Source organism: Motacilla alba, chromosome 10 (assembly GCF_015832195.1).
Source record: "Motacilla alba alba isolate MOTALB_02 chromosome 10, Motacilla_alba_V1.0_pri, whole genome shotgun sequence".
NCBI classification, from domain to species: Eukaryota; Metazoa; Chordata; class Aves; order Passeriformes; family Motacillidae; genus Motacilla; species Motacilla alba.
The window spans coordinates 6980437-7003183 of NC_052025.1; the positions used below are offsets into that span (position 1 = coordinate 6980437).

A 22747-nucleotide genomic window follows, 5' to 3' on the forward strand; every position below is an offset into this window, starting at 1 on the left:
GATATCTCAGACCTCAGCAGGAGTCTTGGCAACCATATAGAGAAATTTTTATATTCACATCAATTATATAAAGAGGGATGTGTCCATTCTTCTCTTTATGGATTCAGATCATTAATACAGGGCTACAAGGAGCCCCTTCTCAGCTGTTATCATTAACATAACAGAACCCAGTTTGACAGGCATTTTTATCTTGGCTCCTGATTAAAGCAATTCAGCATTTATAGATCTGGACGAAACACAGTGGCTATTAGGTTCAAAGTACACAAAGGCACATGTACATGTGGATACACACATAAATCCACAAGACAGACAGACAAACACACATGAACATAGACCTATATTCTTAAAATTGTAGCCATTCCAGTATACTCCAGAAGAAACCAGTTTGGGTTGTTCAAGGAAAATACTTTTTGTTCATATTTGAAAAGTAACAAAGGGGATCAGATAATTGTTCTGAACCTTCTGGGTTAAAATTACACCAAGGTGCAACTGATTGGTTCATTAAAATCTTTGTCACGGTTCAAGAGCTGTTAAGATGGTGAACACTTAGGTACAATAGTCCAAAAATGTTACAATACTTATATCTCTTAACTTTTTCTTGTCCTGCAGACTATGGAATCACTGAACAGCGGCAAACCGTTTTTGCAAGCTTTCTATGTGGATCTCCAGGGAGTCATAAAAACCCTGAGGTATTATGCTGGTTGGGCAGACAAAATCCATGGAATGACCATTCCTGTAGGTAAGGGGAATTAAAGCACAGCTATGCACCTAAACCTTCTCATGGCCAGACTAAAGCTTAGTAGCTCACAGCTTTGTGGAAGACAGAGGAGGAGCCTGGGTTGCTCCTACAGTATGTAGTGTGTTGCTGAAGCAGATGTTGGAAAGTCAGCAAGGGCAGGACTGGGTGCCCTGCTCTTGGTCTGCCCCACATGCACATGTGAGGAGGGCTTAGTTTCTTTTGCATGCATCCACCTGAGAAGGAGAAGCTCAATACCTACATATTAAATATTGATACACATATAAAAATGGATGAGGTATAAGCATGAAAAATACCTTGGAACTCATGAAAATAGTGTTGGGTGCCTGTTTAAGAAACAGTATCATTATGTATAGATCTTGTTTGTATATGACTTCTTACTGCTGATGCAAATAATTTTACCTTGGACTAACACTGGATCTAACTTAATTTACACTTTGAGAGCGTTCTTAATGTTACTATAGAGAACTAAATACATCTGAGCTATATTTTGTTATAGATGCTTTTTCAAATTATTCAGTGGGATGAGTTTGATATTGTACATATGAGGTAAAGTTTCATGCATGCTAGGAAATGATTATGTTCTTAGTTTTTTGCTAAAGAGATGTGAAAAAATCCTTACCATTTCTATTTGACAAGTTTCTTCCTCCTGCCCCTCCCTCCCAGCTGTTGCACAAATACAGGCTGCATTGTCTGATGCAAACAAATTCATTTGCAGTCTGGACTAGATGTACCAAGTGCTATAATTACACAACATGGCAAAACAGAAGAAAATGATTTTATGTAGGTGCAGTCATTAAGATAAGTGTACTCATCTTTCACCTGCATAAAGTAAATCTCTGGAAAAACATTAAGGAAAACGAACATTCATTATGTGGATTCATGGTGCACATGTTCATTGCACATGCATGTTTATTCCACTTTACCCAGTAAGGCCAGCAGGGCACACTCAGGGGTACGTGCCCATTGCTGTTGCCCAGCTATTTCCCTGGTGTTTCACCGTGGGACACAGTACCTGCAATGCACTCACTTGCCTCTCTATAGCAAAGCACCAAAATACCCAAGTGAGGCAAGCAGATAAATTGAAAATATGCCTCCAAAATTTTCAGGAGGGAAACCTCATTTAACTCTTCTTGCAGTTTTACTCACCTTCATGTCTCATCTTATTAAAACTGCAGCATGCACTGACTGCTGTTTATCTTCACTATCTTATTTTCACCAAAGAAATGACAATAATAATATTTCAGGTGTAGACATTCCTGCAAGGAGTCAAAGTTTTCCACAGTTATTTAGGCTGAGATTCGTAAATCCCAGTTTTGCTGCTTGCACTTCACATTTAATCATATAAAAGTGCAGACCACACCATAAATTCATGTATTCAGCAAATTTCCTGTTCCCTAATCTCTTTCTCTCTGGTCAGTGAATGCCTCCTTCTCACTCTTTAGCCCCACAGGTACACAGAAATTAGGTCAGCCACCAAAATGCACTGCCAGATTAAGGAGAATAAATATTCTCTGCTTATTCTTGGTTTCAAGTACCATATAGGACAAAACCTGATTTTTTTTTTCAGAAAGGTGGACTATGCTGGGTGAAAGGAAGGCTCATTTTCAGCATGCCTTCCTCAGTGCAAACTTTGTGCTAACACAGTTTTCGGTTGTGTAGAATCATAAGTCCATTCACAGATTTTCAGGGGATCAGTTATTCTTCATTTAACACTTCTCTTTATTCCTCTGCCTTCGCACCATAAATTTGTCATTCTCATGAAGCTATTTTAGGGCAAAGCCACTGTTAAACAGCAGTGCTCTTTATGTTCATTTACCATCAGCTCACCAAAGATAAGCAAAACAACAAAACCAAAAAAAACCCCACTATTAAATCTTGTCTTTCTATTCAGTGTGCTAATAAATCTGAAACCTCCCAATCTTTTGTTGTTGCTGTTTTTGTTGAAGTTTTCTTTTCCTTTAAAATAAAAATAGGCAATTGATAGACAAGTAGAAGAAGAAGTGTGTTTTACAGTCACATTCCTTTTGGCCCCAGAGCTACAAAACCTTCAGACTGCCCTTTGCTTGCTCCCAAGCGTAAAGCCTTGATGATTTAAATTAAAACAGAATGAGGCTAGACCAGAAACTGTTAAACTAATAAACTGAATGCAAGCAGAAATGTATCTTTAAAGCTATGATATAGTTTAAAGAACCAATTCAGCTCTCCTCACCCACTTGTTTGCTGTGTCCTGCTATATGAGGCATGGGACTATATTATGGTTGTTATGCAAATAAAATATCCGTGCTGGAGACTCCTGATGGAAATCTAAGCAAACACATCTGTGGAAGATATTGCTGTCCCAAAGTGAGATCCCTGGATAAATGAGACTTGCTTTCTGATTAAAAAATGAAAGTCTTTGGACCAGGTGCTAAGCAGCTGCAAATTGATCTTGCTCTATTAATGTCAGTGAGGACTGAAGAATGTCAGTTTACTTCAGCTGCGTATATTAAAAATACCCTTTTAACACCAAAATTTTAGATTGGATGTGGGATCAGTGTCAGGTCCCTCTCAGGCAATGTTCTTCTGGCAGCCAGCTAGTAAAGGTTAAGAGTAACAATCATCAGCCACAGTGTCTTAGAATAAGGGTCATTAGCATGACTTTAAACTCTCAAACATTTAAAAAGTCTCCTCTATAATTTCTAAGCACAAGGGACCTTTCTATGCTCACTGTTTAGAATAATGGAATTAAGCTCATTTAATTCTTGAGCTATTTTGTCATAGTAACAGCTTGTTCTACAATGTGGACAGGGTGGCTCTTAGATCCACCTTTGGCCTGTCCAGAGACATCCAAGGCTTCTGAATAACTTCAAGTCAGATATGTTCCCAAAGATATTGTTAGAAAGCAACCCCAAAAATCCCATCTTGACAGAAAATCTGTGGATGATGAACTTTGGAAGTAGGTGTCAAAAAGGGCAGCTGTCTAGAGTCTAGTGGGAGACAGCAGGGAGAGCAGCTCTGCATGGGAGGCACCGCTCTGCGGAAAGAACGTTCTGCCTACGCTGGGCAGAATTAACCACCATTTGTCTGCCTTGGCAAGAGGTGCAGGTTATCTATAACTCTGTGTGATGAAGCACGCAGACATGTGGCAGTGATTATGCAGTGACAATCTAAAGTCAGACAGTGCTAATGTAACTGTGTTACTGTTATGTTGCCACCATCCTTCTGGCTGAGAACCCACCTCTCACAGTACTACCGAGTACAAGCTGGTATTTTTAGCTGACTCCTCTGTGTTCCCTTGAGCACTTAGACAGTTTTGCTTGTATGTACTTTTCTGTATTTTGACTTCTCTTCTGTCGGATCTGATGAATCTTCCTATGGTCTGTGAACCACTGCTAGCATCTGTGAAAGATAACCTGGAAAACCAAACTGATCATCTTAGTCTGTGACACAAATATCCTCATCTCCACTGGGGAGTTGTCAAACATCTGGAGATCAAAACGTTACAACGATGTTTTGTCAATGCAGCGCAAACTAACTGATAAACTATTTTCTTCTGCCTTTTCCTGAATCTCTCTCCTCTCTTTCCCTCCCTCCTTTATTTTCTCTGTTCTGTCCCTGTCTTGGTTGCAGACTGTTGTTACCGTTCTCATAATTATTCTGTATCTGGATCCCAGCTGACATATTAGCTACTCTAGCTCAGGTTTCTACTGAGCAAATCCTGCAAAGTAGATGGATAGAAATAAGCAGACCTGGCAATAAGTTATTTCTAATCAAATTCAAGTTGAAGTCTTTCCTTAAACCCAAGAAACTTTAAGAATTAATCTGTTCATTGTTACCAGATATATCTCAGAGGATATTGCAGCAAGTTCCCAAAACACACTGTCCATTGTGAAGTCAGGCCCTTCCCCAGTATTGCACAAGGGTGGCTGCAGCTCTGGATTGAACGGGGGAGAGGCTGGGGCAGCCACTTCCCAGCCCAGACTGGGAGGGAAAGCACATACCCTGTGTCAGACAGAACAATGGGAGCAAAAGCCCTGTAATCTCTCCTCCTCCTCCTGCTTCTTTCCGCTGTCTAACCTTTTCTTATCCTGGTAAATCATCTCCTGCCATTAAGCCTAGGTAACCTCATCATTCTCACATACTTAGCTAAAATTATTTTCCCAAGTTAAGAGATTTGCCTTTTTCTAGATGGCCAACCACTACAGGCCAAGGGGCACATTCAGCTCATGCCTTTAGCATAGCCTTTCCCTCAGCTGCAGCCTCACTGAAAAACATCTGACCTAAATTCAGAGACAGTTTGAGTCTGGGCTAGTTTATACAGCTACAAGACTCAGTTGAGGTACAAAGGTGCAGTAAATCTACTTTGCACAGATGCAGCTGAGCACACTAACAAAGCTACTGGTTAGACAGTACCTGAACTGATCCTTTAACTGCTTCCCACACAGCAGGTCCCTTTCTGGCTCTTTGTTAACTGGGAAGAAACCTGCATGTGTAACCTCAGCATGTGCTCCCAGATCACAGGAAGTACATGATGCTTAGTGACACAAGTCACAAACTTTCCCTCTTCATTCCACATCTAGACATTGTGGTACATTATTCCATCACTTCACACTGCTTGTGTCCTCAATGGCAGATGAATTGGCTGAATATGACTCTGTTACCCCACACTTGGGTTGTAGATACACCTTTATATTGCTGTATTCCACGTATGCCTTTCAGGAAATTGCCTTTGTGACTCTTCACTTCTCTCACCCTTAAATCAGCTGAGGCCAGTAAGTGCTTCCATGCTACTGCAATTTTATGTGCAGTACAGCTCTTTGCCAAGGAACAAAGCAGGTTACTTTCTGATAGGAAGCCTGCTTCCTTTGTTCTACAGAAAGAACAATTAGGTTGCTCCTGAACCTAGGCTTCCCATGCTGGCTCACAAAAAAACACTTCCATGACTTCTTTATTTCTTTTACTGCCATCAAAGGCTGATGCTTAGAGTTTTTTCCCTCCCTCTATTCTTTTTTTTTTTTTTTTGTTCTGCCAAGTCAAACTGCACTTGAGAGTAAGCATGCTCATCTGTTTCAGATGGAGATTATTTTACGTTTACAAGACATGAACCCATCGGAGTGTGTGGACAGATCATCCCTGTGAGTATCTCTACTAGTGCTTTCTATTTATTTTCATTTGAACCAGCTCTCTTTAAAGACACATAAAACATGGTCTTCAGCTATGTGTGTTTTCCATTACGAAAAAAGCTGAGCTCATATTGTTGACATATCTTTAACAGCCTCCCCGCAAATGCTTATTTGAACATGCTAATAGGGTTTAGGCTCTGTTATTAGGAGTTAAGTTCTCAAGTCATAGAATTCACATGATTAAAACAAGCAAAGCAAAACACAGTGTTAATATGCTGTCAGTGGTTATGGATGTTCACACAACTTATGGAAAATTGATGCTTTGCTGTGGTAGTCTCTTTATTTATTTAGTTTTTACTGTGATTTAACAGGCTCCTCAGTTCCTGGGAGAATGTGATGTATTTTAATTTCATTCTTTCCTGCTATTTCTTTTACAAGGCTGGAGGAGAAAAGGAAACTCCAGGAGACATATCATTACAATTAACATTGTGTAGCTAATAGAAGACATGAAATGTTTGTTTTATTTGTTGGGAGAGAGAAACACATCATTTCATCAAATCCAGTACTCCCCCTACACCCCAGCAGACACCCTCATAATAAAATCTTGCTGAACACTGCATGGGAATTGCACTGAGAGGGTAACTTTTTCAGAAGAGCCAGTTAACCAGCTTTGGCAGAAATTTCACTGGGAGGCTCACATACAGCTATTAAAATATTGCGTGGAAGCTTTTTTGCTTGACAAAACACTGAGGGACTAATCAGGCCATTCTGTGAAATTTTTTGTTGATGTTGATTTTTTATTTTGTTCACATTACCACAAAGCCACTAAACAGAAACACGGAGCAGTTCCATTACAAGAGGAGCAGCCAGAAAAGATTACTTTAACAATGTTAAGCCCTTTTCCCCTATTTATAATTGTTGCTATTTCATGCCTTTGTTAGGGGGTGGCTTTTGTGTTTGGCACTCAGCAGAAACCCAGAGAAACGTGCAATGACTCAGAGAGTCTGTGGCTACAGCTGTCCTGCAAACACCTACACACTCTCCTAACTTGGTCCTTATGAATGAAAGATTCCACAGCTCTGTCCCTGTTCCTCAGCCAGGCACATGGATAAGCATTTACTAAATGACAACTTCAACATCTAACTCCAGCATTGCTGGACGTCTCTTATGCTTGTTTTGCTGAGCTTAACTGACAGACCTGCTGAAGAAACTTGGCCACAGGTTGAGGATCATGCCAAAAGCAGGATTTATTTAGTTTAGATGTGTAGACCTTTGTTCAGGGTACCCAGGGTACCATACATGTTCGTTCTTCCCTCGGTTTTGTTCTCCAAAGCCTGAAGATGGCTGTCATATCCATCTATTCTAACACCACTGCTGATCTGTTCTGTATTTCCTCCATGCTACCAGTCCCAGAGGACAGCCCAGGCTGCTGTGTGTGCTTGGCCATTGCCTGAGCAAATACATTATTCAAAAATAAAATTAAACAGAAAATCTAACACTGAACTCCTCATCCTCTTTCCCATCCCAGCTTCCATCAAAATGTGCTCTTTGGCAGTGCTGTAGCATAAACAGGGCTATATAGTGCCCTATAAAACTGCTGTGAGCTCTCCTTGCAATGCCATTAGAAGTGCAGGCTGTTAGCACACTGCTGGCCCGACAGCTCCCCTCCCAGGTTTATGTACTGGAGATGGAATTAAAACATCACTTTGTCTCCGGAGTTTATAAACAACAGAGGGAGTAAAAAATTGGGTGTTCTGTGAAGGAAAGACAGTTGTGTATTTTTTCAAGCTAGCCAGGGGCTAGAGAGATGTCTGAGAGTGGCAGCTGATATGCATCAGGCAGCAACACGTTCTGGCCAGTGGCTGACTCTGTGACTGATATTTTCTATTCTCCTTCTAAAAGAGACTGTTGTATGCATTTGTAAGAGTGATTGTGAAAACACAGTTATTTTATTACTCTGACATTTTCACTAAAGTCAGCAGGACTATCCACTTAACCTGCTAGGATCAGGCCTTGGTGCAAAAGGCTAGTTACTTTTATCTTTATCCAAGGCATGTTTGTGCATTGAACTGATCTAATCCACTCCATCAGCTGCTGCAGTTCAATGAAGTTATAATGAATGACAATACAGAATTTTATTGCAGCAAAGCGTTTCTCAACTTGTTTTTTACTGTCCTTTTAACATCTTCTGTATAGATTTCTCAGTAAGAAGTCTTCAAGAAAATTAAATGCTTTGATTGAACATTGACATTTATGGACTTTTTACTGTAATTCCATCAATTAAGGATTATATAATTTCGAGCATAAATTTTATATCTTAAGATGGGATATGAAATTTACATCCAAAACTGCTTCAACATGAACGAACAGTACTTTCCAAATGTATCAGAAGCAAGACCTATTTTCATGGGGGAATTAAAAATTCCAATAGCAAAACAGTAAAGGAAATTAAAAGTTGTGATTTAAAAAATTAACAGATAACAGAACTTTTTTAATGGAGATTGCAGGTGGGGGTTGTATTTCTTTGAACAAGAGAGAAAGAACTAAGAAGTCACTGTTGCTTTCTTAATGGCAGTTATTTTAAAAAAAAATCCTCGCTTTGTGCTGGGAAAGATTTATGTTGAGGATCAGCCTGAGAAATAAGTGAGGTATCAGCTTGACATCTTGAAAACAAAACACCACGGCAATATTTTTCCATCTATCAACTTTTTTTTCCCTACAGTGGAACTTCCCCCTGCTGATGTTTGCATGGAAGATCGCTCCAGCTCTGTGCTGTGGTAATACAGTAGTTATTAAACCAGCAGAACAAACACCACTCAGTGCTCTCTATATGGGTGCCCTCATCAAGGAGGTAAGAATAATTGAGGGGAGTGATGTCTGTCTCTCCTTGTGGGGAGGGAACCACCAGCACATGCCTGCTTTAACGTGCTCTAACATTTCTCATAAGTCATGCTTACCTTTATTCATTCCTATTTTGACAGGCTGGCTTTCCACCAGGAGTTGTCAATATTTTGCCAGGATTTGGTCCAATTGTTGGTGCAGCCATAGCCTCTCATGTTGGCATTGATAAAATTGCTTTCACTGGATCCACTGAGGTAAGAGGATTCACACATTACTGTAAAACATGAATTAATACTTCAGTCCTTTTACTGGGTAAAAGAGTTACATCTAAATAACAGTGGTCTGTGCTTCCCAGCTAAACTTATGTACCACAGGACTTCCCAAGCACAAGCAGCTCCTTTCCTCCAGCCCCTGCTGTGCTCAGCACCTCAGCACAGGAGATATGCCTGGAAAAATATTACTGGGATTTCCTGTGGGCTTATGAGGATGTGAATCACATGCAAGTAGGCAGAACATCCCGTGTATATCATAGCACACATAAGTGCTGCTTTAACATCCATAATTTGTGTATCCTGCTGTACTTGGGGAAAAGGGAGAGGAAGGGAGCAAATTGTGCAAATATACTTCAACTTTGATGCTGCATACAAGTATATTGAGGATGAGGCCTAAAAAGGAAGGAATACAGGGAGAAAAGGAGATTGTCCAAGGTTTCAGTTCTCCAAATGATGGAAATAAGCTGGCCAGAGGATGAAGGGAGGCAGTTTTCTCCTGGATGCCAAAATGCCTTGCTAGGAGTCTATGCTGCAGATGTTAGAGAGGAGGCTCACTCTGAAGATGAAGGCTGCAATCTACAGCAAGACTAACCCCCAAAACTCTCATCACATCTTGCTCTCAAATATGTGCCAAGCTGGCTGTTATCAGGGTTGGGGTGGGGATGACAGAGGTACTCCAGACTGAAGTCACAGGAGAAGGGGCCTTATCTCATCGTCTGAAGGCAGACAGAAAGGAATCTCTGTGGGAGTTTCAGGGCTGGTTATATTTAGAGAGTGCTAAACCCAGCCCTTTTCAATTCAGAATCTGACAAACTATTGTATGGAGGGAGCTAAACCCCAGGGATCCAGTCTCCCTTTGATATGTTTGACTCCCACTCGTGGCAGTGGAAGGCTTTATGCATCCCAGGGATACTGCTCTTCACAGTGAGGCAATTTGCTTTTTGATTTGTATCAATACGTTCACTGACCATGCAGCCCTGCTAGGTGTGTGTGGGTATCTCCCTGGTGGGCCCAAAGATTGCAGAGATCAGCTCAATTATTTCAAATAAATTATTCTGGTGGAATTATTCTGTAATTGAGTTTGCGAGTCACACACAGACCTAAATTACCAGTAAAATGTAGCTGCAGTCATATGCCTAATTTGCACACGCAGGTGTTTTGCAATTACTATATGCCTGCACATGATTTTTTAATGACAACTTCAGATTCTAATATACACAGGTTACATTCTAAGTCAATGGCTACATCAGATTTCAGATTATTCTATGGTATTACTCTAGTCATTACATCTTCTGTATCCAATTAAGATTAGCATCCTGGAATACTGAAAATTTTAATATGAGCTGATTACCCCCCATAAATTAAGTTGAAACAATTGTTTTTATAAAGATATGTGGTCTCTGTTTAAGATAAATATTCTATTATACAGGATGTTGCACTGTTTGGAAGAGGAAAAATACAGATGGGTTAGGTTTCAAAGTTGTCTCTTGTAGCCAAAATAAATTTTTATTGTAGTTCCAGACAGCTTTAGTTTTAATAGGCGTTTAAACTCAAAAGCTGTGGGTTTTATACTAACTCAGTGCCTACCTTTAAAAGCCTTACTAATAGGAAGTGAAAAGCATTACAGACATGAAAAAGCAATTCTCTAAGAACCTAAAGCAAGAACAGATGGATCGTTTTAATGCAGAGTTAGTGTAAACTATTCCATATTGTTTCTGATTTCCTGTAACACTGAATTTTTGTAACAGCAAGTCAACATTGTAACATTTTAAACACCACGTTCTGATATGAGCCGGATGAGAGTCTCTGACTCCTCCAAAGCAGATTTCAATTTCTAGTGAAATAATAATGGAAATATTTTGTCTCTCTGGTACTTGTCTGAAGCATGTCAACTGCACACTCCAGTGATGGGGATTTCCAATAGCCATTAGGTGTATAAACACCACATATTAACTCCATTCCTCCATTCCATCCATGCGCTAGTTAAGGCAGTTCATGATGGGCAAGTTAATGATAAAACCTATCAGTACAAATGCAAAGATCTTCAAATTGAGATTCTGAAGCACAAGTTTTTCCCAAGTTTTCACCACGAGGTTCTTTTATATTAGTTCTTTACCTTTGAAGTATACATATTGCTAATGAAAACTCTCCATTTGCCTGTAAAAATCACAAACATGTACTATTATCTTTTTTTCTGCAGTATTCTTGAAAGGCAGAAAACAGGCTGCTCCTCCTGCAGGAAAAAAAAATAAAAAAAGAATGTGAATACATTCCAATATTTGTAGAACTCAATCCATAGAAATACAAGCCAAAAGGCCAAGTTCACAACCTTACCTCAATAAAGCCTGACACAGCCACACCACAGAGCACTCTAGCCTCACATCTTATCTTGCTACAGGACCAGTACCAGATGCTCACAGAAGAGAGTGATCCATGTGTAGAGTGATCTTTTCCTTGCTGCAGCCTCACAGCTTCTGACAATCAATGACTTACACACTTCCTGAGCCCAGAGGTGCATGTGGACACTTGTATTCCATTAATCCATGTGCCAATGGCCTTGGCTCCCGTGCATTGACACTCCTGATGACTGCAGGCCTCAAGACCGTGCCCATGCAATGACAACACAGAAATAACTTCCAACTTCTGCTTTTAGAGCTATCCAGTGTGCACTCTCTTCTCTGGGTTTTAGATTCTCAGGTGCTTTGAATTTCTTTTAAATACTGCTATTTACTCCCCCACCCCCTCAAAATAATGCATGAAAAAGCATAAAGAGCTCTTTTTCTCTGGTGCCATTGCTGTTTGATGTCACTTCTCTCCATCTTTCCTGCTGCTCCTCCTTTTATGGGTTAGCTTGCACACATTAATAGAGCAGTCTGCCAACTCTTTTATCCCTCAGCCTATCTGCTTCTTAGAAAACACTCTCTTCTCCCAGTCCCCTAGTACCTGGACCTCAAAGCTCTTCCCTCCACAGCTCACTTGGAAGCAGAAGGGTTCTGCAAACACCTGGCAGGCTGTTGATTTCACCCTGACAACTGTCACTCTGAAAGAAATAAAATCATACTGAGTATGAAAGCCCACCTAAAACACTGTGCCTCCTTAGATTCCAGTAGCTTTCTTGGCTTCTCTGCTTGCTTCAGTTCACTCTTCAGCAGCCTGTTTGGTACAGGCATTTTAACCAAAATGTTTATTTTTACTGTGTTGGTTTTAGTAAACCAGGGCTAATCCATGATCCTCCTTAATTACAGCAATCTCCTCTCAGGCTTCACTGACACATTTTTTTCCTCATCTTCCACAATCAGATGAAATTTAAACTGCCATAACCAAACTTTCTTCCAGCCAATATGACCATGGTAACAGTTGCTCCTACCTTTCCTTGGAAGTCCATAATCAATGCACATATCTCATTACATCTTACTGAATTTCTCCTTGCTCCTTCTGGTCCTGAGCTGCAGGGAGAAACTCCCACTGAGGAGGGAGCACAGGAGAGGTAAAGCTCAGCTGTGTCCCCCTATCCCCGCTGTTTACTGTACATGCCTTTTCCTTTTGAACTGCCCCTCTCTGCCTCAGCTTCACTGTTCCACATATTCTTATCTGAGTTCCTTTAAAAAACATATTAGCAATCATTTAATTAGAACTAGCAATTTACAATTTCTGAGTTTAAGAACAGGTCCAAACTCAGGATGTCTGGCATTGCTGTGTGTCTGCTGTTAGGCTGCAGTGCTCAGAAGTACAGGAGATGCTCTACAAGTCTCTTGCCCAGTGAAGTAACAGTGGGGTTTATGTATTTCCAAGACAAATGCTGATGAGGGGACAATTTTTTACACATACCAGAAATGCAAAGAGTTTCTTCATATTACTTTCTTATACTCTGAAAGGACTTTTGCTGTGCAAAAAGGGTGAAAGGCCTTCAAATATCAGAAAAAAAAAAAACCCATCCATCAGAAGCTGGTTTACTCTTAATTTGCCTTTATTCCCATTCAAATCTGTGAGCTCAGTTAAGGCTTTGCAAATACAGCCATTTTCCTGCTGTGAGCTGTCTGCCCAAGTTGCTACCTGTGTGCTCCACCTGAACTGGAACTGGTGTGGGGATGGTGTACCCAAAAGTTCCTGGTACACAGGGAATAGTTGAGGGCAGTATGTTTTGGGTTTAAAATTAGAGATGATTATGGAGAATAAGAAGTTATAAATATTTTAAAATGCAGATTTAAAGCCCTGCCCGGGATAAAAATTGTATTTTGATTGTTGCAAAAGTTTAATGAGTTCTAATAACTTCTGTTTAAAACCAAATGTGTAACCTCCAAATCAGACTGGCTTACAACTCCCTCCAGTTGTTAAATGCTCTCAAGATGAGAATTATAGATAGCACAAAAAACATTTGAAGTTCTGGCCAACAAGAAATGTATCCTAAGTGGCTGGTTTCCACTTTGTTCAAACTATGACCCATTAAAATGCAGACAGATTTAAGATAGGATTCAGGTCTGTGTTCAGGCAGCTCTGTAGAGTAACCCAAATAAATATCCAACAAATTGGTTTGGATGCCTGTGTAAACAAAAGGTCTATAAACAACTGCAATAAACCCCAGAAAAAGAGTCTGCATTTTGCTTGGCAGAATGTTTTCTTTATGCACTTAGATTAACAAACCATGATCTCATCATTAGTCAACAAGATACTAGAGAGACCATCAAAGCAAACTACGGGAGAGTTGAGATTGATTCATGCCAAACAAATGTTTGTAGCTAACAGCTGTATTACCACTGATTCTAATTTACTCAGCAGGATTCTCCTTTCATTTCCAAAGTGAGATGAATGTCCCAATGCATGATGTAGACAGAATGTCTTCCTACTGCACAGGCAAGAGATTGCGTGAGCTCTTCTGGATCACACAATCTCTTGCTTCTTTTAGGCTTCCTGAAGAATTGCAACCTGGCATGTTCTACTGTAGCAGTAAGAATCCCTCAGGTGATTTGACCTGTTCTGAGAAGTCTGTGAGCCTATGGTGCTACACACATGCCCTGTGTAAGGCTTTAAGAAGGCTACATTAGCATTCATTCTTCATCCTGCAGAATCTTTTGGATCCTATCTTGGACAGCTCGTACCTCCTGAATGAGAAGTTGTTTCCCTTCTTCTTCCTTTGTGTTTTTGGTAGCATTTAGGAAGCTGTTCCTGGGCAACTATTGTGCCTCTTTGCCTACAAAAGATGCATATCAAAAGGAATCACCTTCTTAAACCCAATATAAATAGGAATGGTGTATCAGTCCTATCAACATTAGCAGGAGTTTAGCCACAGACTTCTATGGGGATTTAACCTATGGAACAAATGAGCCATTTATAGCTTAGGATTCTCTCCAGAAATTTGTGTTTAGGATTGCCTTTTCACTTGTGCTGCACTATTCAGTATGCTCTTTTCAGAGCTGCTCCTCACATAGGGCACTGCACAGTCAAATAAAGCTGCTTCTTTGTGCCAGTATTCCAAATTCGCTTGTCATTGCAGGAGACACACCCTGAATATGCCAGGAGGCTCTAAAATGCTTTTCAGAAAGATTTTGCATATAATCTGGAATTCATAAAAAATAAGGTAAACTAAGTGAGCAGCAGCATGGGTTTGAGAGTTTTGCCAAAACAATGACATCCAGTGTCTCAATAGCTGGAGAGAGAAAACTGTACTTCCAGAAAATATTGAAAAATTCTGTCTGGCCACATCTCCACAAAACTTAATCAATCTCTTGTAACTTAAACCACTTACTGTCCTACAGATATTCTCTCAATATCCCAAGAAACGTATAGAGGATATTATTTAAAACACCTAAGTAACTGATGAGGTATATCTCCTCTGTCATATTTTGCACTGTTCATGGAATATTTTAAGCCATACATCTCTCTGTACAGTTCTTCCCTTCACTGTCTTGTCTGTGGTAGTGTCAAGAAAATGACCTGCTGTTCAGCCAGACTGCAGCTCCCCTATATTCAGGTGTTCCCTGAAGATTTACTGTTTATCTGTGAGCAAAGGAAGATTCAGAGCAAAGGAGAACCCAGAAATTCTGAATGACAGAGCTGAAGAGGAAGTACCACAAACCTTGGAGTTTTGCTTGTGACTCATGAGACTTTGAGTGCTCCAACAGTAACAGGCAAACTCACCTGTACCCTTTAGAAATACAGTTTGCCGTCTGAAAACAGAAAATTAAGAGAACATGAAAGGCAACAAACGTCTTTAAATTTCTGCACAAAGTATTTAAAATGCCTGCCTAAGCCTCCTCTTGAAAGAGACATTAAACTTCCATATAGAGAAGGCATAAATAAACAACAATAAAATGTTTTAGATCATGATACATTCTCACTGCCCAGAGTCACACCATTGACAGTCCAAAACCAGACCCTTCCAGGACTATCCTTCAAATAGCTTTGTTGCACAGGAGTGCCTCAAACTACTTTTTAAATCTTTGTTTTTGTTGGTTTGCATAACAAATTGTTTTCTTTGAGATGGACCAAATTACATCTGCCTCACCCTCCATGCAGCTTACAAGGTTATGGTACTTCACAAGCTATCCGGGGATACTCCTGATATCAATCTTGAAGCCTATTCAAAACAAGGTTGGGGAGTCAGGGCTTTCTCTGCCAACATTCCTGCTGAATAATCACACAGCTCCATTATCTGTGGGGGAGTCCTCTCTTCCAGCCTTCCCTCTCCGGGCTGTGCTGCCTATTGGGAGGGAGCAGAGGGATCGAGCTGAGAGACACCGCGGGAAGCGTGTCCTGAAAGCCCGGGCAGATTGCAACACTATCACTTATCCCTTTCATGCTGTCTTCCTCCATAAAGAGAGGGTCAGTCACAAAAGGCCGCCTTTGTCACTAAATAACCACGGTGCTGGTCCCTGCCCTGAGACTTTTCTCAACTTGCAAGTGCACAGGGCACAACGGGAGCACAGTGAACAAAAATGCTGAGCAGCATGAGCCCCATCCTGATGTCTACACTGATCTCTAACAGGAAAGACACAGTGAAGCCTTCTTATTAAGTTTTTACTGGGAAACTTGACAACTTCCCTGTATTAAAAATACCTCAGACTACACTTTTCCAAATTAACATCACTGTCTCAAAACCCTTGGGACTTGAATATTTACCATATACTATACTTGGACTCGCATACTTGTCAATTACTTGTTTGCATGGAATCCTTTCACAGTCTTTACTTACATGTACAGAAATGTTTTGACATTAAAGTAGAATGGAAAGCAGAAAGATGAGGGCTGGCACATTGCTCTGGCTTTCTTGATCTGTCCCGCTCTTTGTGAATTTTTGAGGGAAATACCTGGTGGTTGTTCTTTGAGAGAGGGAGGTTCAAGGCAGTGAGGGTGTGAATGGCATTGGCTGGCACGGGCTATAAACACAGAACTCTGGTTTCCAGTGTACATTTTCAGCACAGTTTGAGAGGCTGGAATTTCCAGATGATGTGTCGATGTATGTGGTGGGGGTGGAAGGCAAAAAGGATCCTTTTTTTTCAGGTTCACTTCTGGCTGTCAGTCAAACATAGCAATAAAATCAGCTCCAATTAAGGGGATATGCAAGGAATTCCATGATAATGTCAACACTCCATTCCATCAATTCAGGGGTAAAGAAAAAAAGCTTTTTCTTTTTTTTTTAAAAAAGAAAAAAACCTCAGTCACACTCAACTGTGGTATCACCAGATAAACAGTTAATCACAAAGGTACATGAAGCGGTTCACAATTCCTTCATTATCCTGTGGGGTTTTTCCTTTGTTTTGTTTTGTGTTTTTTTTTTTTTTTTTTCTTTAGGGGCCCCGGTTTCTGTTTCATTTGCTTTCTGATTACTCCAGTGCTGACATAACTTTCTCTAGCAGACTGCCTTCAATTCTCTAAGAGGTTCAGCTTCTCATCCATTAACCCCTTGCTGCAGGGAATCTCACTCACATTACCTTAGAAACAGAAAACAGAGAGACCAGAGTACTACATGGAGGAAAAAGCCCAGCTCTGGACTACCTCCCATCTCACTTCACCTCTAACTTTCTGTGTGACATTAAAACGTGTCCCAGTTAACATAAAGCACTTACCAAGGTTCTTAGGCTCCTCAATATTCAATAGGTACTTTTAGTCCTGTGTTTTACCATGTAGGAGCCTAAATCTACCTGTGATTACTTCCTTAGCTGTAAAATGGTCACAGTTACACTACAACCATTCAAAAGCTGATCTATTTTGGATTTGTTGATCCAGGCAGAGGAGAATTTCCAGGGAGCACAGCTGCCCCTCCAACTGTACTGATGTGGAAGCATGTCAAATCTGTAGCTGTCAGATTGCTACTCCATTTAATTTATGCTCATGTTCATTGGTGAGATCTGCAATTTGTGGCTGCTCCAGCTGACCCCACAATCTACAAAGACATTTTGGAGGTGATTTTGACCTCCTCAACCCATATTAAGATTATCTGTGGTGCAGCTGTGGGTCAGGTCTGGGATGGTGCTTTTGCAACTTCTTGCCTACTTGGTATTCTGCTCTGTGCTGTTAATCCTGCAGAGGAGGAAGAGGATTTCATCAGAATATGATGTATTAAGCCTTGTGAACATGTCAGTGGTTTGGATGGAAGTAATTGCAGTCACATCCATTTCAAATTTCTAATTCAGCCCTCCTAAAATGCCCTAAAAGAAAGCCCCAAGCCATTTTAGTATAGCTGCATAGGGGTGAATGTGTGCTGTGCCTTATCCCCTCTCAATTTCTAGGGGAAAAAAAAGGAAAGCTGTCCACTACTGATGAGAATATGTTTGGAACGAAGAACCTGCTGGATTATTTAAAGCTCTACTCTACTGATAGCCAACCCTGGCTGTTAAAATGAACTGTATGACTACATTCCCTGTAAAATGTGTCTCCATTTCCTTTCAGGTTGGGAAGCTGATCCAAGAAGCAGCTGGAAGGAGTAATTTGAAGAGAGTTACACTGGAGCTGGGTGGGAAAAGCCCAAACATTATTTTCGCAGATGCTGATTGTAAGTCAGCACTTCCATATTTTTGCTAAAAATATGATTGCATGATGTCTTTTTCCTTTTTTTAAAAACTATTTTTAGGGCACATTTTTCATATAAAGTGAAGTGAAGCAATACAGCTATATCTAATGGCACTTTTCAATCTTACAGAAGGTATCAAAGATGTGCTATCTTTTATAAAATACAACTTTTGAACCCACAGATTCATAATCAACAAGAGAGCAGGAAAAAAGGTTATAACCAAACATATAGACATGGTATTTTTCACAGTTAGTCCCACACATATTTGCCATCTTATGCTCTGCAGCAAGGTGATCTGGTGCCTTAAATCTGGAAATTCTGTGATATTTTTTGGTTCAAAGCAATTATAAAAAGGGACACTTTTTATGTACACTTGACTTGTTAATCTAGTCAGTGCAGTAGTCCTTTGTTAAGTAGCTGTAAAGGGAGATTATTCCATTTTTTAAATTTTCACAACTAAAGAATTGTGTATTGAAATATCCTCACTGCCACTGTCTGCAGGGAGCTGAAAATTTTGGCAGATGTATGATGTTGTGCAGCTGAGATTTCTGGCACCTGAGAAGGTACAGGACAGCTGTTTAGCTTAGGACATAAACACAAACTGGACGTCTCTGCTTAAATGATCAGAAACCTAATAGTTACAATGTTGATATCTAAATTGTCAGCAGGAGGTTTGAAGTTAACACCGGTTAAGATGAATGAGATGGTTCACACCTTGCTCTGAGCTCTTGCTTCAGGCTGGGTGCAGGCACACTGTACTCAATGCCCCTTCTGAGAACTTTGCAATCCCCATAAATAGACACGTAAGGATTTGGTCTTCTCATTTAAACGGGGAAAGTGAATAGAATGATTTTGAATAGCAGCAATTACAAGAGATGGTTACAATCCCGTATCCATTTTCAAAATGTATCAATATCTGAAAAACTAGGGAAAGCTTGACAACTTCCAGCAGCTTTTCTACAAAGAAATGCTTTACCAAGTCAAGGATTGAAATTTCAGCCAGTCATCCTGGTAAGCTAAAAAAGCTTTTGTCAGCTGGAGCCAGATTCTGACATTCCAGCCTTCTACCCCAGTTACTCATCTCCACCTCCCACCAGATATCACCACACCTCAAATGTCCCTCACCTGCTAAGTCACACTTGAACACCTAAACATTTCTAGTAGAGTGACATGTGCCAGGGGCAGGTCTGTGTTATGACCTTCCATGGGGGAAGGACAACTGCTCTCTGATCTTCCCACGATTACAACCTCCAGTACTTGGCCTAAGATTTAAACTTCAAGGCTCTGATTATTTAAAAACAGCAATTGGCTCACCATTCCAAAGGAGTTGTTTGTTGTTCTTGAGGAACACCGTGTGCCAAAAGTTAGCAGAAAGCATGATAAAGCTGTTGAAGGTTTAGTGCACCAAAAAAACAGAGAAGAATGGTTAGAGCCCCTTATGGTGAAAAACTGTTAACAATAGAGAAGAGACATTAGTTAATCACAGCTATCCACTAGTGCTTTCAATCTCCATAGAGCTGCCAGGGAAAATTTAAATGTGGTCCAAGGAACACCCCATATAATTTTTCTTAAGACCACACTGAGGGCATAAAAAGACATTTCTGTTAGACAGAATTGTCTAGAATGTGCTGAAAGTAAAGCACTGTTGCTTTGTTTAGTCCATAAAAGATTATACTTTAAGCAATGTTCCAAAGTGCCACAACTGGTAACAGAGGTATTACAGTGCTGTAGGGCATCACTATTTAGGGATTAATTCATTACTCTTGTCTAGTCAGTTATTACACCCAAAGTAAGAATGTGGCCTTGAATGTCTAAATATCACTAGATCCTCTCTCCTGCTTGGACAGAATGTGTTAGTTGTACCTCCGAGGAAGTTAGAGTAGAAATCAGGGGTTGATTGTTCTATAACAGACCTATAATTTTAAGGCCTTACCCAGCAATCTGCATGGTCCAAGAAGAAATTTCTATGTTGCAGAAAAAGAATCTGGCTTTTTGGGAAGGACAGGTCTTGCCATTATCAAAGTCAGATTTACCCATGTATTTGTTTTGCTGTAATTCTCCCACATGAAGTATTAGCAACCCATTGCCAACCTGGGATCACAGACAAATTTTCTTCTCATATAGTGACCCAGTCAGATGTATTTATGAGGGGCACATCCTGTTTCTGAGGTTCCCTTAAGGGTTTTACTTGGTAAATGATATGTTGCTGGATATGAGACATTGGTGAAGTTGTTCTTGCATACCTTACTCCTATTGACTGCTAAGGAACTGTCTTAGCTTTTCCAGTGGGAATCATCTTCATTTCTGAACTGACACAACTACGGGATATCTTGATTTAGTTTTATTTAACCAAATGCTACTACTGCAGTTTCAGGAATGTGGCACTGTGTAATACACACAGCACTGGTGCAAAGGCAGATTTGCCCATGATGTTCCAGTGCAGCATGTGCTGTCTTGTTTTTCAGTGGACTATGCTGTGGAACAAGCTCATCAAGGAGTCTTCTTCAATCAAGGTCAATGCTGCACTGCAGGCTCACGGATTTATGTGGAAGAATCGATCTATGAAGAGTTTGTTCGAAGAAGTGTGGAACGTGCAAAGAGGAGAGTTGTGGGGAGTCCTTTTGACCCAACTACAGAACAAGGTCCACAGGTAAAGAATTAGGGCATTGGCTCTACAGCCCAGGAGGTGCCTGGAAGTATTTAAACTCCACTAAGGCAGAGGTCAGTCAGTGAATACTCACTCAAGGTCCAGGGTAGCTGACAAAATACATGCTTTCAAGATTAAAATTCTAAAGGAGTAAATAAACTGTGGAGCTCTGAGGTGTTTTCTTGTTAAATAAAAAAAATCTCAGTTTAAATATCAATGTTTGCCTCCCAGTTTTAAGAGCAAAATTTGGATCTTCAGCCCCCAAAATACAGCTGTGAACTGAGAGAAGCTCTTAAAAGTCTCTGTGAGCACTTAACTGTCAAGAAGTGTCTACAACCATAACTGTGCTTGGATATCCAGAAATTCTAAGCAGAAGATGGGCATAATCAGAAATAAGTCTTTAGAAAATGTGCCTGCACTAATAACCAGCTAGACTTATAACATTTTCAGGAAGTTAATCTGGGGCAAAACCTAATGATCTGCTTTTTTTGTGCTTGTAAACCAGATTGTTTAGCAAGAGCGTGGGTTAAGCCACAAACATAAGGTGACACACCTTAAGAAGTCTGAGCCCGAGGTCACAGTCAGCACCTGCTTGCAGATCTTTGGCATCTGCTGCTCAAAGAGCAGTGAATGGAAGCAGGAACCAATTCACTGGAACATGACTTGCCTAAAAACACCTCTTTGGACTTGGTTGTCAAGTACATGGTCTGCACATCAAACAGCTTTTTCTCTTTTTCAGATTGATAAAAAACAATACAACAAGATCTTGGAACTGATTCAAAGTGGCATCACTGAAGGAGCAAAACTTGAATGTGGGGGAAAGGGGCTGGGAAGAAAGGGATTCTTCATTGAACCTACGGTGTTTTCCAATGTAACCGATGACATGCGGATTGCCAAGGAGGAGGTATTCACATGTGTGGGCAAGACCTTTTTTAAATGTCTTAAATATTACTTTTTTCCTTTTGTTTAATTCCTAAGACAAAACCTTCAAGGTGAAAATTATGACCATATAAAAAAAAAAATCTTCTCAGAACTCTTTATGCACACAGTAAGTGACATCAGCTGGGTAAGGAAGCCCAATTTTTGTCACAGACTGTAAGGTCTCAAATATCAAAGAGGATATATGGCTAGAATGGACAAGTTCCCCTGAGACACCTGCTTTGGAAAATTCATGCAGTTTTGCAGACAGATATTATCACTATTTATCACTAAATTTTGCTGGGAGATTTTAAAGAGTATAGTAGGACAGAGAAGATAATTAAGAAAGCAGAATAAAACAAGAATAAAATGCCTCTGAGGGGTGTAGTTCATTAATTATTAATCTTTGTTGCAGATTTTTGGGCCTGTTCAAGAAATACTGAGATTTAAAACCATGGATGAAGTTATAGAGAGAGCCAACAATTCTGATTTTGGGCTGGTAGCTGCTGTCTTTACAAATGACATAAACAAGGCCCTGACAGTCTCTTCAGCAATGCAGGCTGGGACAGTCTGGTAAGCAGAAGTTATCCCACTCCCGCTCTTGAAGATAAAAGAGTTTGACTCACTATCATCATTTCACTTCAGTTTTGCACCCTTTGTTAAGAATATTCATGCAGCCCATCCTAGTGGTGGATCACAGGCCAAGCCGTGGACTGCAGTGGGGAGGTTCTGTGGCTGCTCAGTGCTGGGGAATGCTGCTGGAGCTGGAAAGCACCTTGCTTCCCAGGAGCACGGCAGCCACTGCTGAGCAGCCCTGCTGAGAATAACCAGGGTAAACGACCCTGTCTGGGGAGCACAGGAAACCTGGGAGGGTTTACTAAAGGCGCAAAGGATTACCTACTTTCTACAACATTAAGGAACTGAGGAGACACCTCCTCTCCAGTCTTTAGGAATGGGGAATGCCAACTCTAGAGTTTAGTAGCTTGTAATTTAGTATGTGAAACCTGAGTAAAGATCTGCAAGAAATTAGGGAGAAAAAGGGCAAACTCAAATCTAACAGCTCTTTGTTATAAACTGGCACTGAGGTTTGGCAGCAGATTAACAGTTCATTACTGAAGATGTGTCCAAGGGTATGCTGCTCTCCTCCTGCCTTCACAGGTCAAATTCAATTCTCCTTAGGAGTGAGAAGCAGACTGTTGT

At 40.5% G+C, this 22747-nt stretch overlaps 1 protein-coding gene and 1 long non-coding RNA gene across 2 annotated transcripts in view; one reads left to right on the plus strand and one right to left on the minus strand.

The window, feature by feature from the left end:
• The window catches only part of ALDH1A2 (aldehyde dehydrogenase 1 family member A2), a 52630-nt gene that overhangs the window by 24805 nt on the left and 5078 nt on the right, over window positions 1–22747 (plus strand). Inside the window, exons 4-11 of the mRNA XM_038147336.1 lie at window positions 610–739; window positions 5813–5874; window positions 8585–8713; window positions 8844–8957; window positions 17862–17964; window positions 20448–20632; window positions 21369–21533; window positions 21963–22120. Coding sequence (XP_038003264.1) covers window positions 610–739; window positions 5813–5874; window positions 8585–8713; window positions 8844–8957; window positions 17862–17964; window positions 20448–20632; window positions 21369–21533; window positions 21963–22120 — 1046 coding nt within the window. The remainder of the gene's footprint in view (window positions 1–609; window positions 740–5812; window positions 5875–8584; window positions 8714–8843; window positions 8958–17861; window positions 17965–20447; window positions 20633–21368; window positions 21534–21962; window positions 22121–22747) is intronic.
• LOC119705205 lies at window positions 3902–11194 on the minus strand. The gene is made up of 3 exons (XR_005258167.1): window positions 11092–11194; window positions 8820–8977; window positions 3902–4152 (listed from the first exon to the last, which is right to left on the minus strand). It is a non-coding gene; the product is annotated as an uncharacterized LOC119705205 (long non-coding RNA).